This window comes from Artemia franciscana, chromosome 12, assembly GCF_032884065.1.
Source record: "Artemia franciscana chromosome 12, ASM3288406v1, whole genome shotgun sequence".
Classification (NCBI taxonomy): Eukaryota; Metazoa; Arthropoda; class Branchiopoda; order Anostraca; family Artemiidae; genus Artemia; species Artemia franciscana.
Genome location: NC_088874.1, coordinates 31,837,823 through 31,850,902, shown reverse-complemented (window position 1 = coordinate 31,850,902; position 13,080 = coordinate 31,837,823). Strand labels below are relative to the sequence as shown.

General features: G+C 34.2%; 1 protein-coding gene and 1 long non-coding RNA gene across 4 annotated transcripts in view; both read left to right on the top strand.

Annotated features, from left to right (window-relative positions):
• Positions 1 to 13,080, top strand: part of LOC136033997 (uncharacterized) — a 501,602-nt gene that overhangs the window by 194,279 nt on the left and 294,243 nt on the right. The window lies entirely within an intron of this gene.
• Positions 1 to 13,080, top strand: part of LOC136033991 (serine/arginine repetitive matrix protein 2-like) — a 47,271-nt gene that overhangs the window by 14,603 nt on the left and 19,588 nt on the right. The window contains exon 2 of the mRNA XM_065715027.1: positions 3,094 to 3,310. Coding sequence (XP_065571099.1) covers positions 3,094 to 3,310 — 217 coding nt within the window. The remainder of the gene's footprint in view (positions 1 to 3,093; positions 3,311 to 13,080) is intronic.

The window sequence follows — 13,080 nt, the reverse complement described above, 5'->3', positions numbered from 1 at the left end:
GCTGTTCCCAACGCCTGGCATTGTTCCCAACTGCATTTTCACAAAACGAAAATTTTCGTGTCAAGATCGTCACAAAGTACCTATTTGTTCTGCATATATTACTCTACATCAGTGGGAATGAAACCCCATAATGAATTTAGTTAGCTTTTAAGTTAGTTATGTTTTAAGTTTTATTTTATAAAGCGAATAAATCGTTCAGTTTTTATCCTCATCACTAAAAGATTTACAGTGTACATTACTCTTTTCATCTATAAGATTACTCGAGATCTATAAGAAGGTCGACCCTACAGGACAAATTTTCCGAATTTTGGAGGGGATGTATCCCCGTTATTCCCCCTCCCTCCCAGTTCGGTACTGATCATGTGAAAAAATGAAACATTGAAGCCGTATGGCTATTACTATAGGTAACGCTATAGCGTTGCCTCTGGTTTATTAAAAGAGTTTATGGGAAATTTCCATAATTAACGGAATGGATGCACATTGTATCTTGTTGAAACTGAGATTACGAAAAAAAAACTTAAGTGCATAGAATATTAGGGCTTCGTAGATCTTCTCCGCTTTCAGTAAATGAGAAATGTTACAGATTGATATTTAGAGGGTATTTAATTCCTGACCTTCCTCCATTTGGAAACACTTCTTTGGAGATATGGGTGGTTAGGAATACGGCATTCTTTTTTTTTCTTTTTTTTTTATACTGAAAACGCTAATCTTTAAATGCCAGAGCATTTTGATGAAAAGTTGAGATTGAATTCGAAGAGTCGACTGTAAGTGACACCGTCTTTCATATTTGAAAAAAAAAAAATACTATTCTATTTTGGAAAGTAAGCTGCCCCTTTTTCAAAGGATTACTATTCAAAAGTTAAACTTTGGTGTTAAGTGCAAAGTCTTGACGACAGTCACCTCATATTTAGCATAACCCTGACTAGAGATAGTTGTGAATGAAATTTAATTTTTTTTTTTCAAATAAATATAAGGAGAAAAATATTCATTCAAAGCAAACAGAAAGTATTCTCCAAATGGGGGTGGCCGTTGGGAGTGTCAATTAAAATCCGTTCTTTAGGTTAAAGTTTCATTTTTTATTCTAATGCTTTAAGAACAAATGTTGTGACACAAGAATAGATGTTTTTTTCAAATTGTTTCAAGAAGGGAAGGTGTATTTAGTCAATGTTTCAGGAACAGGGCCACTTTCTCTTTAAATGTTTTGGAAGCCAAGCGGCGAGTAGGCTAATACACTTGAATTTACCTAATGGCTATATTGATACTACACTCTAAAATGTTTTCAGTACACCACTATCCAAATGTCAGCCAAAAAAGCACGGGGTACAACCATTTCCTTTTACAGGACCGTTTTTGTCTGCCTTTGTTTTAATGTCGCTGTTTAATCTCATCAAAAAGAAAACTCGTTTATCAGTTTATAATAGAGAATAAAAATCAGATTCAAAAAGATTTTCAAATTTCACAAATTTTATGTAAATGAGTATATTAAAGCAGAACAGTTAAATCATGCACACAGGCAGGGGAGTAGCTCCAGTATTCTTACTGGGGGGGAGCAAGAGGGGTCCATATCTAGATATTCAAAGGCCATGGACTATACAATTATTTTTTCTCCATTATTTTTTTTCGGGGGTGGGGGGGCGTCCCCCTCTCCCCAAACAACATCTCTGCATGGAGGTTAAGCAGTGACTAAAAGTGATGGAAACAACAACAGGAAATGTGTTTGTGTGTGTTTGTGTGTGTCTCTTACTCCGTGGGAAAATTTCTGTAAATTCCTTCCCCTACAAGGCTTACCTGCTTACCTATTACTGTAATCAAAGAGAAAGGAGAGATTACTGTCCTTTCCTCCGTATTAAAATATGTGCTTGAATTACATTGGTTTGTTTCTCTGACGTCGATCGTTGATTCTCAATCAATCATATCACTAACTTCCTGTATAGGCTATATAGAGATACATGCGTTCTTTCTTGCCTTAATGTCTTCTTAGTTCCTTATGCTAATGAAATTCTTAACATCAGCCGAATTTTGGACAAAATTTAGAAAACATCCTAAAAACTGCAAGCAAAATACTTATATATCTTGTCTTGAATTTAACGCTGAAAAGCCCTGCGTAGTGCTTTTAACTGGAAAGGCCCACTTCTTCATGAAATTGTAGGCCTACTTGGGAAGTCAAAGATCTGTCTGTTCGATCAAATCGTTCTCCTCGGTATTTCCATTGGAAATAGAGTTTCTCACACTCATCGTCTCCTAGCAGAAGGCATAAAACGCCAGATATCAGCATCATACGCTTCCATAGTCTCTGCTAAGCTTCGTTTCAATCGCCGTTATCTCGCAACGCTGTACAACACTGTTGCTCTCCGCCACATCCTCTACATTGCACTCTTCTGGAAGATTCTTACAAATACTGATAAATTGAAAATTTGCTCCCCTTTCTTCCGTTTCGCAAAATACCTACTGAGATATCCAATTTGGACACGCAATTCAAAGCTTATCAGTAGTCTTCACACACCAGATCCTACTATAGCCGTTGCTAAACTTAAAGATTTCAAGACATGCTTGGAGCCGACTTTTACAACTCTAGTAACGTTGTTATAATTGTATTGTGATATTTTGTTTTTTTTTCTCTCTTTGTAGTGCTTCGTCGTTTTCTTTTTGTACGAAGACGGGTTTTCAAATAAATAATAATGAATGTTTTATTCAACAGACTGTTCACGTGGTCTTACTTGTGAGTAATAGTCCCCGTGGTCTTGTTCTCATCAGTCGTCTTTTCCGCTCCTTTTTTCCAAAGTAAACAGGATTCCCTCCTTTTGCATCCCAAGTAAAATTGTGTCTCTAAATTGCGCTTGATTTGCTACCCCTTTTAGATGGCTCTACTTACAAAATGATAAATTTCAAGACGCGAGCCAAGTCGGAACCCACGTTATTTTTAATCATAGCGTAGCCTATGTTGAACCGACTCTAGGTGACACATCAGGCCAAATTTAGTGGGTACCAAAATTTTGTCAGGATTAAGAATAAAAATTCATTTTCTTTTTAATGTTTATTTGAGGCAAATTTTTATCTCTCACTAGGTCTTTTACTCATTATGTTTATTCTTAGGGTGAAGAATTGTATGACTCGCGCCTAGACGACTTAATTCTCCATAGCAATGGTTTTCTCTACCCGATATTTTCGAGGCTGCAAAAAGATCAACATATTGCTTGTAATATATGCAACACGTTCGTCGTTGGAGGAGTTCCTGTTTACAGTCATATGAAAGGGCGGAAGCATGCTAAGGCTTTGCTTGGAGGACCCAATGTTGAATGTAATCTTAAAGGTGAGTAGTGTACAAACGTGAAAAAAACTGTAAAATTGAATAAGCTGAAGATTTACTAATATACTTACGCATGTCGGTAACTCGAAGCCAATCACTAATCTTCAGTTTTTGTTACAATATTTTTGACTTTGTACAATATTTGCAGTGTGAAACCATACGACCAAATGAATATTTCTCCTTATACGGCCAGTAGGTTCAATTGAAATACTACTACTACTACTACTAATCACTGCAGCACCAAGCCGCCTGAGGTCAACACAGCTACGCACGCACGCTCCTCCTCCAACCTATTCTATTTAAAGCCTCCCTCTTTACACCCTGCCAGGAATTCCCCATTTTCTTTGAATCTTTACTTATAACATCCTCCCAACCCAGACAAGGACGACCTGCCTTCCGTGTAGCCCCAGACGGTTGGCCAAAAAGGACAATCTTCTGTAATCTGTCATCCTTCATCCGTAGAACGTGGCCTAGCCATCTCAACCTTTCCTTCATTATAGCCCTAGAAAGTGGGATTGAACCACATTTTTTTCGTACAACCTACTGTTTGAAATACGGTCAGTCAGCCGGGTACCCAGAACAATCCGTAGGCAATTTCTCTAGAAAACATCTAGTACATTTTCATCTACATTTCGGAGCGCCCATGCTTCAGAACCATATTTGACCACTGTCATCACTTTAGCTTCCAATATTCTAATCTTGGTTTGCAGACTTATCTTTCTATTCTTCCAAACTTTTTTTTTTTTAACTGTTAGAAAACACCCTGAGCCTTAGCTATTCTACTTTTAACATCTTCACTGCTCCCACCATCTTTACTAATAATACTATCGAGGCAACTGAAGCTCCCAACCTGATCAATCTTTTCGTTACCTAATTTCACCTGTTCATCTTTACTTATTCCTAGCCTTAGTTACTTAGTCTTCTTAACATTAATTTCAAGGATATTTTAGCACCCTGAACTCGCAAAACCTCTAAAACTCATTCATTTTGCTCACACTTTCATCAATATGCTTAAATCATCAGCGTAATCTAAGTCCAGGAGTGTTTTTCCTCCCCATTTGATTCCGCGGTCTCCAATTGCCTTTCCTGTGCTCCTTAAGACGAAGTCCTATTTCTCAATTGAAATAGCAAAGAATTTTATGATGTATTTGGTAGACTTACCAGGGTTTGCCTCATGTCTGTGGTCAAGTTGAAACTTTCAGTAATACTTATTTTTTGGTGAGGGGGGGAGGCAACAAAACTTTAAGTTTTGTATTAGGGGTGGTGGCAAACTGTATTTTGTGTGATCTTTTGAAAGAGTAAACGCTACTTTTTTTCGTTTTTATTCCTGTCGTCTGACAAAATCTTTTGTAAGTAAAAAGTTAAACTTATAATGGTTACAGCAGTTGTTGCAACCTAATAAAAAATTAAAATAATATAAAAACAATGAAAAAAATCTAAAAATCATGTTTAAAAAAATAAAGAAAAGGAAATCTTTCTTTTTCAAAAACAGTGATAAATAGATGCCAAAGGTTAAATGAAAAAAACCCCATAGATTGACTTAGAGAGAAAGGTTTAAGTGTCTTGTGAAATACATGTAAAACATCGCACTGCATGGAAATACACTCGGGTGCTAATCTATATATATAAAAATAAGTTGTCTGTGTGTGGATCTGTGGATGGATCAGGTGACGTCATGTTTGTCCGCATATGACGTCTGAATTATTTCACACTAATACAAAAGAAGAAAAAAACTAAAAAAGGTAAAAACTACAAAAAAAACTAAAAAGAAAAAAAAACTAAAAAAGCTAAAAAACTAAAAAAAACTAAAAAAAGGTAAAAATCTAATAACTAAAAAAAAACTGAAAAAAATAAAAAAAAGGCAAAAACTACAAAAAAATAAAAACTAATAAAAAAACTAAAAAAGCTAAAAAACTAAAAAAACTAAAAAAAAACTAAAAAAAGGTAAAAAACTAAAAAAAACTAAAAACTAAAAAAGAAAAAAACTAAAAAAAAGGAAAAAACTGAAAAATAAAAGAGAAAAAGAAAACTAAAAAAATATGAATAAATATATATAAAAATAAGTTGTTTGTGGGTTATGTCTGTCTGTCTGTCTGTCGAGTGACGACGTGTTTGTCCGCATATGACGTCTGAATTATTTCACACTAATACAAAAGAAGAAAAAAACTAAAAAAGGTAAAAACTACAAAAAAAACTAAAAAGAAAAAAAAACTAAAAAAGCTAAAAAACAAAAAAAAACTAAAAAAAGGTAAAAATCTAATAACTAAAAAAAAACTGAAAAAAATAAAAAAAGGCAAAAACTACAAAAAAAATAAAAACTAATAAAAAAACTAAAAAAGCTAAAAAACTAAAAAAACTAAAAAAAACTAAAAAAAGGTAAAAAACTAAAAAAAACTAAAAACTAAAAAAGAAAAAAACTAAAAAAAAGGAAAAAACTGAAAAATAAAAGAGAAAAAGAAAACTAAAAAAATATGAATAAATATATATAAAAATAAGTTGTTTGTGGGTTATGTCTGTCTGTCTGTCTGTCGAGTGACGTCGTGTTTGTCCGCATATGACGTCTGAATTATTTCACACTAATACAAAAGAAGAAAAAAAACTAAAAAAGGTAAAAACTACAAAAAAAACTAAAAAGAAAAAAAACTAAAAAAGCTAAAAAACTAAAAAAAACTAAAAAAAGGTAAAAAACTAAAAACTAAAAAAAACTGAAAAAACTAAAAAAAGGCAAAAACTAAAAAAAAAAACTAAAAACTAATAAAAAAACTAAAAAAGCTAAAAAACTAAAAAAACTAAAAAAACTAAAAAAAGGTAAAAAACAAAAAAAAACTAAAAACTAAAAAAGAAAAAACTAAAAAAAAGGAAAAAACTGAAAAATAAGAGAAAAAGAAAACTAAAAAAATATTAATAAATATAAAAAATATAAATATAAATATAATATAAATTAGCAATCAACAAAGCACCGAGACACAAATGACGACCGGGACACAGGGATTATAAATGACGACCAGGACATAAGTAAAAAAAAAAAACTAAAAAAACTAAAAAAATGGTAAAAACTACAAAAAAACTAAAAACTAATAAAAAAACTAAAAAATCTAAAAATCTAAATAAACTAAAAAAGAAAAAAAAAGAAAAAAGGAAAAAAATAAAGGAGAAAAACAAAACTAAAAAACGAATGTATATACAGACCGGGACACCGGGATACAAATGACGACCGGGACACAGGGAATATAAATGACGACCGGGACACAGGGACACAACTACAATGGGGACGCCGGGGGGCACAGGGGGATATAAATGACGACCGGGACACCGGGACACAAGGAATATAAATGACGCCCGGGACACTCAAAGAGAAATCACAGACTGGAACACCGGGACACAAATGACGACCGGGACACAGGGAATATAAATGACGACCGGGACACAGGGACATAACTACAAAGAGGACGCCGGGGTGCACAGGGGGATATATAAATGACGATGGCGACTCAGGGAATGGTCGATTAGCAATCACCATCAACAAAGCTCAAGGGCAATCATTAGAATCATGAGGTATAGATCTGAATACGGATTGTTTTCCCATGGACCATTATATGTTGCATGTTCAAGAGTCGGTAAACCTGAAAATCTATTTATATGCACAGACAATGGGACAGCAAAGAATGTTGTATATTCGCAAGTTTTACGTAGTTAAAAACATATATATATATATATATATATATATATATATATATATATATATATATATATATATATATATATATATGGTCATGATGATCATGATAATCATTCAGTCATGATGATCATGACTGAACCATCAGTCATGATTCAGTCTTTGACCTATATTAATCAGAACTAGTTTATATTGTTTGGCGAATTTTCACAGAGGATTATTGTCTGAATATTTATTTCAATGTGCAACTATTGAAATTGTGTACAGTGCTGTATAGCGCTGTGAACAATTTACTTTGGATAATGACATATTTTGGATAATTGAAATTGTGTACAATACTATATAGCGCTGTGAACAATTTGTTTTGGATAATTGGATAATATTATCAAAAATTGGCCTGTTTGAATCCACTCGGATACTCTTGTGAGGCTCACCCCTCACTTAAAGATAAGTGTTTTGCTGTTTATTTTATCTCTGGCCTTAATTATGTTTTTCAACCAGTTTGATGTCGCTCTTGGGAAATTCAAGGATTATCCTCTCTGGCCACTGAGAATCGTCAAAGCTAATAAAGATGCACATGGCAAGCCAGTCTATATTGTTATTACATAAAAAAAACTAGTTTTTTAAACTGAAAGGAAGGAGCGACATTAAAACTTAAAACGAACAGAAATTGCTCCGTATATGAAATCGGTTGTCCCCTCCACAATCCCTCGCTCTTCACACTAAAGTTTTTAATTGTTTTAAAAACTAGAATTGTGGCAAAGAGTCAAACTTTAGCGTAAAGAGCGAGGGATTGCGGAGGGGACAACCCATTTCATATGCGGAGTAATTTCTGTTCGTTTTAAGTTTTAATGTCGCTCCTTACTTGCAGTTAAAAAACTTGTTTTTTTTATTTAATTATATTTTAATGTTGCTGCTTAGTTTCTGTTGAAAAACATTTTTTTCTATTTACTTATTAGATAAAACGAGCATAAGTACCACTAGTAGTCGCGTGAACTTAAAAAAATTTATGGGAAGGGAAAAAAAAGTATTTACCGGAATCTAAGCTCCTTACTTTCAGTTAAAAAACTAGTTTTTTAAAATTTAATTTCTAAACGCTTTTGAATTAATGTTTGATTTTGGCTCTCCGCACGTAAATTATTAAAATGAAATTTGCATATTAATTCCTTTTTTTGGCTAAATAGCTTTCTCTTAGTTTTGATCAAACGATTTTGAGAAAATCGTTTGAAATAAGGAGTGGAGAAGGAAGGAAGAAGGAGTGGGGAAGGAGGCGTAGTTGCCCTCCAATTTTTCGGTTACTTAAAAAGGCAACTATAACTTTTAATTTTTAACGAACGTTTTTATTAGTAAAAAATATACGTAATTTAAGAATTAACTTACGTAACAAACTTTCATATTCTTATATTTTTATTATGTATATGAGGGGGTTTGTCCCCTCGTTAATACCTCGCTCTTTACACTAAATCTTAAGTTTGTCCCAATTCTTTAAGAAGGACCCCTGAATCAGAAAGGCCGTAAAATAGATAGTTGAAATTACTAAAAATACTTTAGCATTAAGAGCGAGGTATTTATCTCCTCCTAAATACCTCGCTCTTTATGCAAAAGTATTTTTAGAACCCCTCATATGCTTAATAATCTCTGTTCGTTTTAAGTTTTAATGCTGCTCCTTACTTTAAATTGAAAAAACTTTGTCATGTTTATTTTTTCATTTTTTTTTTAAAGTAATGCTAGAAAATCCTGCGCCCTTTTCATTTAATTTCTCTTCCCCCATGACATATTCCTCCAAGGAAAGATCCTTCCACATAGCCCCCTCCCCTCAGCCCTACCTCCCAAACCAAAAAATCCCCCTGAAAACGTCTGTACACTTCCCAATAACCATTACTGTATGTAAACACTGGTCAAAGTTTTAACTTGCAGCCCCTCCCCCAGGGACTGTGGGGGAGTAAGTCATTCCCAAAGACATGGTGTTTATGGTTTTCGACTATGTGGAACAAAATGGTTGTCTCAAAATTTTGATCTGTTGACTTTGGGAAAAAATGAGCGTGGCAGGGGGCCTAGGTGCCCTCCTATTTTTTTTGGTCACTTAAAAAGGGCACTAGAACTTTTCATTTCCATTAGAATGAGCCCTCTTGCGACATTCTAGGGCCACGTGGTCGATACGATGACCCCTGGAAAAAAAAATAAATAAAAAATATATAAATGTTTTCTGGCAAAAAATACGAAATTCAACATTTTTGTAGATACGAGCTTGAAATTTTCGTTTCAGGGTTCTCTGATACGCTGAATTCGATGATGTGATTTTCGTTAAGATTCTATGACTTTTAGGGGGTGTTTTCCCCTATTTTCCAAAATAAGGTAAATTTTCTCAGGCTCGTAACTTTTGATGACAAAGACTAAATTTGATGAAACTTATATATTTAAAATCAGCATGAAAATCCAATTCTTTTGATGTGTCTTTTAGCATCAAAATTCCGATTTTTAGAGTTTCGTTTACTATTGAGCCGGGTCGCTCCTTACTACAGTTCGGTACCACGAACTGTTTGATTGAATAAAAAAAAACAAGTTTTTTAAACTTCAAGTAAGGAGCGACATTAAAACTTAAAACGAACAGAAATTATTTCGTATATAAAAAGGGTTGACCCCTCCTCAACGCCTGGCTCTTTACGCTAAAGTTTGACTCTTTCTCTCAACTCTACTTTTTAAAACAATAAAAAAATTTAGCGTAAAGAGCAAGGCGTTGAGGAGGGGTCAACCCCTTTTATATATATTCTGTTCATTTTAAGTTTTAATGTCGCTCCTTACTTGAAAAAACTTTTTTTTTTTTATATTTAATTTCTGAACATTTTTTAATTAATGCATATTTTGACTTTGGCTCACCGCGCATGCATAATTAAAACGAAATTTACGTTTTTTTTTTGGCTAAATGGCTTTCTCATAGTTTTGATCGGACGATTTAGATAAAAAAAAAGGATTGGGCGAGGAGGCCTAGTTGCTCTCCAATTTTTGGTTGATTAAAAATGCAACTGGAATTTTTTATTTTTTACGAACTTATTTGTTAATAATAAACATACGTACCTTACGAATTCACTTACGTAACGAATTCCTATATTTGTGTATTTTTATTGCGTATATGAGGGGGTTTGCCCCCTCGTCAATACCTCGTTCTTTACACTAAAGCTTGAATTTTTTTCCAAATCTTTAAGAATGGCCCCTGAATCACAAATGCCTTAGTATAAATAGTTGAAATTACTACAAATACTTTAGCGTAAAGAGCAAGGTATTGTGGAGGAGACGAACCTCCTTATATACGTAATATTTTATGTTCGTTTATGTTCGTTTAAGTTTTAATGCTGCTCATTGCTTCCAGTTGAAAAAAAATATTTATTTTCTCATTTTTTTTTTTTTTTAATAATGCTAGGAAATCCTGCGCCCCCTTCATGGAAATTCTCTTCCCTCATGAAAAATTCATCCACGGAAAAATCCTCCCACGTAAGCTCCTCCCCACAACCCACCCCCACTCCAACGCGAAAAAGTCCCCCTGAAAACGTCTGTACACTTCACAATTAACAATTGCTATATGTAAACAATGGTCAAAGTTTGTAACTTGTAGCTCCTCCCCCAGGGACTGGGGGGAGGGGATAAGTCATCCCTAAAGATATATTTATTAGGTTTTCGAATCAGCTGAACAGAATGGCTATCTCTAAATTTTGATCCCGTGACATTGGGGGAAAAATGTGCGTGGAAGGAGGACTAGGTACCCTCCAATTTTTTTGATCACTTAAAAAGGGCACTAAAACTTTCAATTCCCGTCGGAATGAGCCCTCTTGCGACATTCTAGGACAACTCGGTCGATACTATCATCCCTGGAAAAAAAAACAACAAAAAAACAAAACAAAAAACAAATAAAGATGCATCCGTGATTTGTCTTATTTCAAAAAATACAAAATTCCACGTTTTTCTTGACAGAAGCTTGAAACTTCTACAGTAGGGTTCTCTGATACGCTGAATCTGATGGTGTGATTTTTGTTAATATTCTATAACTTTTAGGGGATGTTTCCCCCTATTTTCTAAAATAAGACAAATTTTCTCAGGCTCATAACTTTTGATGGTTAACATTAAACTTGATGAAACTTATATATTTAGAATCAGCATTAAAATGCGATACTTTTGATGTAACTATTGGTATCAAAACTGTTTTTTAGAGTTTCGGTTACTATTGAGCCGGGTCGCTCCTTACTACAGTTCGTTACCACGAACTGTTTGATCTGCTATGGATCTCACGATGAATTGCGTCTTATTGATGCAAATCTCCAAGTCTATGATCCTAGCGTTGATAATTCAACTACTCCTGCTACAAAAAAAGTTTTGACGAGCTTGCTTCTGCGCCTGATATTTTTAAGAGACTGTCTAAAACATACCTTGCGCTGAAAAGCAGTGATAGAGACAAACCTAAAGGCTCGACAGCCTTATCAACTAGGAGCATTAGCCCGATTCAACAGCAACTTGTAGCAACTCAAGCTGGCCTGGATAAAACCAAAAATGATTTAATCGACACTATTGCTCAAAAAGTTACAGAAAAACTTGCTAGCTCAAACTCACTTAAGGAATCAATTGAGACTATTGTGAGTCAAATTTATGATGCTGTTACCCTTGAATTTAACCCCAAGTTTCAACTAATCGAGAAATCGTTGAAGGGGCTGAAAAATGAACTTGAGTACCTGGAAGAAAAACTGAACAGTCTTGAAACTAAATTAGATCGTTACGAACAAGAATGGTTACTCAAAAAGTTACAGAAAAGCTTGCTAGCTCAAACTCACTTAAGGAATCAATTGAGACTATTGTGAGTCAAATTTATGATGCTGTTACCCTTGAATTTAACCCCAAGTTTTAACTAGTCAAGAAATTGCTGAAGGGGCTGAAAAATGAACTTGAGTACCTGGAAGAAAAACTGAACAGGCTTGAAACTAAATTAAACGGTTACGAACAAGAATGGTTACTCAAAAAGTTACAGAAAAGCTTGCTAGGTCAAACTCACTTAAGGAATCAATTGAGACTATTGTGAGTCAAATTTATGATGCTGTTAACCTTGAATTTAACCCCAAGTTTTAACTAGTCAAGAAATTGCTGAAGGGGCTGAAAAATGAACTTGAGTACCTGGAAGAAAAACTGAACAGGCTTGAAACTAAATTAGATCGTTACGAACAAGAATGGTTACTCAAAAAGTTACAGAAAAGCTTGCTAGGTCAAACTCACTTAAGGAATCAATTGAGACTATTGTGAGTCAAATTTATGATGCTTTTACCCTTGAATTTGAACCCAAGTTTCAACTAATCGAGAAATCTTTGAAGGGGCTGAAAAATGAACCCGAGTGTCTGGAAGAAAAAATGAACAGACTTGAAACTAAATTAGACGGTTACGAACAGAAATCACTACTTGATAGTCTTGTATTTCACGGTGTTAGACAACTAACTGGAATTGACATTCGTTCTGCTGTGTTGTCAATTATAATCTGAAGATGTCGTTGCCTGGATTTACTACAAATGAGGTTATGACCATTTATAGACTCAGACTGAATAATGCTGCTACTAACTCAACTCAGCTTGCTCCAAGGGTCGCTCGAGTTATTGTTAAGTTTGTGAGCAAAGACACTGACAAGAAAGTGTTCACTGCTAAAGCTAGACTGGCCATTAGTGGCATTTTTGTTGCGTTGTCTCTCACCAAGCAACGAAGAGACATCCTGAATGTGACTAAGGACAAATTCGGTCTGAAGAATGTTTGGTCTGATCAAGAGCAAATTTTGGCTAAGCCTAGTGGTGAGACTGTGATTAGAAATGTACGGTCACTTGTGGACTCTATCTAGGTTATCTATTAGTCTATATTCGTTTGTTTATTCTTTCATTTTTGGGTGTATTTTTCATTTTTTTTTGTCCATTTGTTTTCTTATTACGGTTACTATGTTGTTAGTCTTTTTTTATGGTAATGGGTAAATTAAGACGATTTAGCATAGAAAATTATGTGTCGAGAGGAGTGACTCTAGATAATGACTGCTCAGTAATAGATTTGAAACCTATGAGAAGTAATACATTTATTTGATCGC